The sequence below is a fragment of the Chiloscyllium punctatum genome, chromosome 11, assembly GCF_047496795.1.
Source record: "Chiloscyllium punctatum isolate Juve2018m chromosome 11, sChiPun1.3, whole genome shotgun sequence".
In the NCBI taxonomy this organism is placed as follows: Eukaryota; Metazoa; Chordata; class Chondrichthyes; order Orectolobiformes; family Hemiscylliidae; genus Chiloscyllium; species Chiloscyllium punctatum.
Genome location: NC_092749.1, coordinates 4,396,393 through 4,402,620, shown reverse-complemented (window position 1 = coordinate 4,402,620; position 6,228 = coordinate 4,396,393). Strand labels below are relative to the sequence as shown.

The 6,228-nt window shown below is 42.4% G+C and overlaps 1 protein-coding gene across 2 annotated transcripts in view; it reads left to right on the top strand.

Annotated features, from left to right (window-relative positions):
* Positions 1–5,925, top strand: part of LOC140482688 (zygotic DNA replication licensing factor mcm3-like) — a 43,985-nt gene extending 38,060 nt beyond the window's left edge. For both annotated transcript variants that reach the window (XM_072580207.1, XM_072580206.1), the window contains 4 exons: positions 1,667–1,761; positions 2,196–2,308; positions 3,154–3,244; positions 4,938–5,925. In XM_072580207.1, the coding sequence (XP_072436308.1) occupies positions 1,667–1,761; positions 2,196–2,308; positions 3,154–3,244; positions 4,938–5,136 (498 nt within the window). In that variant the 3' untranslated portion in view covers positions 5,137–5,925. The remainder of the gene's footprint in view (positions 1–1,666; positions 1,762–2,195; positions 2,309–3,153; positions 3,245–4,937) is intronic.
* Positions 5,926–6,228: the final 303 nt, after the last annotated feature.

Genomic DNA, 6,228 nt, shown 5'->3' with positions numbered 1-6,228 from the left:
GGGCATGCCAGCACCAGACATAACTAAAAATGAAGTGAAGCTACCAGACAGCATCAGCAGCAAGTGATGGACAGGGCTAAGCAATCCCACAACCAATGGATCAGATGTAAACTCTGGTTTTGCCACATTCTGATAAGAATAGTAGTGACAATTAACTTCATGGATAAACCTTCACAAAGATCCCTTTCCTCCAAGATAGGAGGAGCCAAGCACATTGCTGCAAATATTTCCGCTTTCTCCTTTGCACTAATCTTCAGCCTGAAGTGTCGAGTGTGAAATAACTCCAGAGAGACCAGGACCCCATCACTGAGTCACTCTTTATTTTCCCGTGGAAAGACCTTGACATGGATCAAGCTCCTTTATAGCCAGCTCTGAGTGTCAGGATGTCTGACAGTCTTGTTTTGTTTTCCCCCCCATACTACCGCCTAACTGCAGTAGTGCTTATTTTTTTCCCCAGCACCCATGTGTGTGTGCAGGTGTGAGACACAGTGAGAGACACAAGGTGCACGAATCTTTATTCAGTTTCCACCACCAGGAAGAAAGGAAACACCTGAGTGCACTCTTGTTTATCTCTGTCAGCCAGGGCCCCCTGATTGGACAAGGTTAACAGCCCCAATCAGGGAACTCCCATTCTATGTGGTCCACCTGGCTGACCTTATTGCAATCACTGCAGAGTGGGTGATTCATGTCGGTCTCTTGTTCCTGATGAAGGGCTTTTGCCCGAAACGTCGATTTTTACTGCTCCTCAGATGCTGCCTGAACTGCTGTGCTCTTCCAGCGCCACTAATCCAGGTCTCTTCTAGAGGTCTAATGCCAAGACTTCCCAACTCTGTGTCATTTTCACCTAAAATGCTCAAAGCTCATGGAGGTCTTAGATTGTGAGCTCCCTTACAAGCAAGGCATGTAATTCTTAAGGCCAGAATTACCACCTTGCACGACCCCGCTGTAGGTTTGCAGCTGCGATACTGATTAAATGTCCAGTGGTTTTGCTGGAATTCTGACCTCCTTCATCCATCATACTGCCCTTCAGGTTAATGGTCTTTTGTTTCAGTCTAGTTTTCCCAACCACATACCGTGTGTTGCTTTTATTAAGGAACCAATGCATTAAGACACTTTTTAATTAGTTTTATCCTTGCAACCTCTGGAGCAACTCTTGCTGGAATGGTGCCATTATTGTCTGTTAATCAGCTCAGGTTGTATCAGAGGATTGGGTTAGTGATGCACCCAAGGATAGAGTTAGAAGTGTACCCGAGAGCAGTATGATGGGATGTGGGCATCACAGGCTGGGCCAGCATTTATTAACCATCTCTACTTGCTCTGGAGCTGCTGGTGGTGAGCCACTGAGGTTAATTCCAGCATTTTGACTGAGCGACCCTGACAAAAGGGTGCAGTTTAGGATATTGTATAACTTGGAGGGAATTTAAAGTTCAGCACCATGCTGTCATTGTGGAAGAAGAGTCTGCATTAAGTGTTTTGAGCTCTGTGTCAACGTGCTGTAGGAATAGCTGATTATTCTCACACCCATGCAGTTCTGTTGCATACCAACAGGAGCAGTCTAACTGTACCGCTGATTGGATCCTATTCCTCCCTGTCACGGAGATCCGATTGAAGAAAAATGTTCGCTTTCCCAGGCAGCCAGCGAGCTCTAATGTTATGTTTTGTGTAGGTTTTGGAGAAAGAGAAGAAACGTCGCAAAGAAGAGAGTGATGTGGAAACTGAGGAGGAAGAGGTAATCCAGGACGATGGAGATAGCAAGAAGAGGTAAGAGTATACAGTGCAAGAATGTGCACAGAGTACTGGCAAATCCAGGCGCTTATTTGTTTACATGTGTGCATCAGTAAGGTGTGTCCAAGATCACTGATTTAATTGAACTTCGTCTTGACAGCTGCTGCACATTGCAGGAGCTCACTGTATTCTCAGGTGGGGCCCCGTCTCGTGAAGAGTCCTCCGATTTAAGACTGAAGTACTCTCCTGATCGGTAATGGGCATGTAATGAAATGACGGTCTTTGAGAGGCTTAAGCATAAGCTTAATGCAGTCTTTCGTTTGACATCAATTACCGCCTTCTTTTTCTTGGTATTAATGGATGCCCACACAAAAAGCATGAAACATTGTCTCAGTTGATGATACAGTAACTGGGAGAGTTGTATTTGTTTGCAGTGTGTGTAATAAAGCTGTCAACTCTGGTCATCTTAGGAGGAAAAGTCGAGCTAAAGATGGTGAAAGCAGGAAAAAGAGACGGGAGCTGAAGGAGGGTGAGCAGTATGATCCCTATGACTTCAGTGACGCCGAGGAAGAAACTCCTGATAGTAAGTCCAGTTTTTTCTCTCAATGCAGTCTGAGTGTATGACAGCCATGCATTCAGCGGGTTGGTGGACCTGTCTGCAGTTTGGATTGCATAGTGAGAGGTGACTTGGCTGTTCATCACCAAAACCATTTGAGCTATCAGAAAACAGATTCATATTTTGACTGTCAAAAAGTGCAATTGCTAGCTTTGAGGTTGGTTAATCAAGGCCCAAGTAGTAGTGATTAGCTATTAAATCTAATAGGTACATTCGATCAAATTAGCAATCTCGTTTAGTGACAAGGTTGGCATAACAGTGACCTAAACTCAGCTGAGTGTTCCTGTGCATAGCTCCTGGGTGTTTCACTAGCTGTAACATTATTCTGAATCTTAATCTCATTGAGTGCTGATTATTAATGCCCTTTTTTGTTTACAATTTTCATGAATTGAGACTTGAGGTAGCGTGAGGGTTTGAGTTGAAAGATTTCTGCTCTGCTCCTACAGGAGTGGAGGTTGTACATGAACAATGACTCCATCTTCCAAAACTCAGCAGTCACGAGGTGAGGTGGGTGATCTCTTCCCCAGTGGATAGTAGGTGACTCTGCTTAGACATAAATCCTCTTCCCTCCTTAAGAGATGTTGACAGAGAAGACCAAACCATTTACCTAGACATTGGTCAAGTACTGAAATCAACATTAAAGTCTTCAACAGTACGTTTTGCAAATCATACTGTGATCAGCCAAATCCACCTGGTGTTATGAAAGAAAAATCCTGTTTGATGAAGAAGCTTTTTTTCCATGCATGCAGCTAGTAGGGTAGATGTAGTTTACCGAGATTATGATTAACATTCTGACATTATTTGCCCCTCAGTCCTACCACATACTCCAATGACCGTAGAGCCAGAGGACCAGATGGACACCAGTGATGAAGCTGCTAAGAAGTCTGAATTGAGTGAGCAAAGGTGAGTCTTATCAGTATCCTGAAACTATGTGTCTAAGGCTGTCAGCAATGGAAAAAGGCTCTTTGGTCCATTGTGTCCACGCTGGTCAAAAACAACCATCTAACTTTTGTAATCCCATTTTCCAGCATTTGGCCCGTAGCTTGGTATGCTTTGCCATTGAGGGATACATCTAAATACTACTAAAATGTGATGGGTTTCTGCCTCTACCATTCTTACAGGCATTGGGTTCCAGATTCCCACCACCCACTGGGTGAGAAGGCTTTTCCTCACATCTCTGCTAAACCTCCATCAACAGGAAATGTTTCTTCCTGTCTACCCTATCAATGCCCCTCATAATTTTTCGGGCAGATTTAGATTGCGTGAATGAAAGATAATCTGTTAGATGGGGTATAATGTTGAAAAGTGTGAAGTTGTTCACTTTGTCAGGAAGAATAAAAGGCAGAGTGGTGTTTAAATAGAGACTGACTGCAGAATTCTGAGGTGCAGAGGGATCAAGGCATTCTGGTGCATGAACCATGAAATGTTAATATGGAGATACAGCACATAATCAAGAAAGCTAATGGGATACTGTCCTTTAGTACAAGACAAATTGAACTGTAAAATACAGATGTTCTCCAGTCATACAGAACATTGAGACCACATCTCGAATACCTTGTGCAATTGTGGTTTCTTTACTTAATGGAGTCTGTTGGAGGTAGTTCAGAGGAAGTTTACTGGGTTGATATCTGGATTGTCTTATGAGGAAAGTTGGACAGACTGAACTTGATTCTGCAAGAGTTTCGAAGAGTGAAGGGTCACTTGATTGTAGTGTATTTAATTCTGACAAGGTGGATGTGGAAGAGATGTGCCCTCTTGTGAGCCAGTCCAGAATTAGGGGATGCTTGGAAAATTAGGGATCACGTTTTCAGAACAGAGATAAATAAACTTCTATTTTCTGAGTACTGCATGACTTTTGATTTCTATGCCTCATTGAACAGGGGGATAGGTTCTTGTTAGGCAGGGAACCAAGGGTCCATAGGGGATAAATGGGAATGTGGAATTCCAAACAAAGCTAATCAGCTTGATCTTACTGAATGGTGCAACAAGCTTGAGGGACCGTATCTCCTCCTCCTAATTCATACATTCTCATGTTATGAGTGATATCAGGCAAAGTAAACTGACCTTATTCAGCAGGATGAACATTCCAGCTTTACTGAAGGAGCTAAGTCTCTTGTTACACGTTGATTTGGGAATTGATTCTTCTCTATGGGAATTTAACTTGAAGGACCAAATTGTCATAGATTGAAAGTTTGGAGCAAGTGCTGTATGACAAAGAGAAAATTGGTGTGTTTACAGATTTTCCAACTTTTTGGACTCCCTTTATGGAGTCACATGAGCACAAACACGCAGGGGTTAATCTCAGAGGATTCTAACTGAAGATGACTGTAATCTGAACAAGACTGACATTGATAGAGCTCATCTCTCAGTCCCTCTAGTTAACGAATAAATAAAACATAGTATTGGGGGAGAATCATAGAGTCGGAATATCTTGATGTTTGCAGTATGGTGCTGCACACTGAGCTCAAGCTCAATATATTTTTACGCTATTATTCTGCTCCATTCTGTATTAGGTAACTGTACTTTGATCATACTTCCTCGAGGATATTTGTCTGCACTATTTGTGGGTTTCAACGTGTCTTTAATTCTGGCACAGGTTCAAACAATTTAAAGCTGCTCTCCTGGATGCTTTCAAGACTGCACATGCTCAGTCCCTTGGCATGCAGACTCTGATGGCATCGATCAACAAAGGTAACGAGACGCCATTCTCTGATGTGGAGGTACAGACTGCCTTGGACAAGATGCAGGAAGACAACCAGATTATGGTGTCAGATCAGATCATCTTCCTGATCTAATGACAGTGGTGTTTGTCAACTGAGTGAGGGGGGAATTCATGGAGTGAATCAGTGTCCAGCTGAATTAAATATTCACCACTTTTATTAAAGTATAAGTGCTGTCTAAAGGATGTCCCACAATTTAATGCACCCAATCCTGTTGTATATAATTCAGATTTCAGCTGAATGCTTCCAACCTTGGTATCTTGCCCCGTCCTTGTACACTCACACATCTCTCAAATTGCTTCAATTTCAGTACGTGGGTTACTTGACCACCATGTTGGGCACTGTTTGAATCTTTTAATGTTGTCGATAAGATGGAAGTACAGCCAGATGCCGAGGGCACATTATCTTTAGCTCTGAAGAAAAGAAAGTGCCTTTCAACGTTTGTATGCAAGCTAATCTCATTAGGTTCCCAAGAACTGTTTGTGCAGTTGGAGAAGAACCCATTGTAAATTCCAAATGAAATAATGGGTTAGTCAGTGGAATTCCATTTCCCTGGCGTTCAGACACCGTAACTTTGCATTGAAGCAGCATCCTCGCAAGACTCTACACCATCCAGTGCAAAATGCCCTGACCTTGTTATGATCCACTGGCAGCAAAGATCCAGACTTGGCAGGTCCATTGAAAACTGGCAACACTTCTCCCTTTCAAGTATTCCATTTAACCTCAGCAACAGTTTGCTAATGGATTGATAACACTTGGTTAACTCTCGCTGAAGGTTGGGCAGAGAGGCAAACGATAAGTTGTGCTGAACTTGTGTTATGTGCTTTTATTTTGTTTCAACAATAAAGCTGAGTTTTTACTTTTTTTGTGGAATCTGTTCAGTTCAAATAAGGATTAATTATTTTTGGTTTCAATATGAGATGTTCCAGTTGTAGAAATTGTGTGTAAGATCATAATGGAAAGAAATGTATGTCTCGTTCCGACTGCAATATCTTCTGACCTTGTTTTTCTGTTCTACTTTCATACATTCCATCTAGGTCTACTCACTAACTTGTAGAGACCATTCTTAGTTCATTTGTAATTTGCGGTTTCAAGAACTGCTTTTTTTAGTTGTAGTTTTTTTGCACTCAGATTTTCACAGCGCATTATGGTATCGGCGTTGGCGTT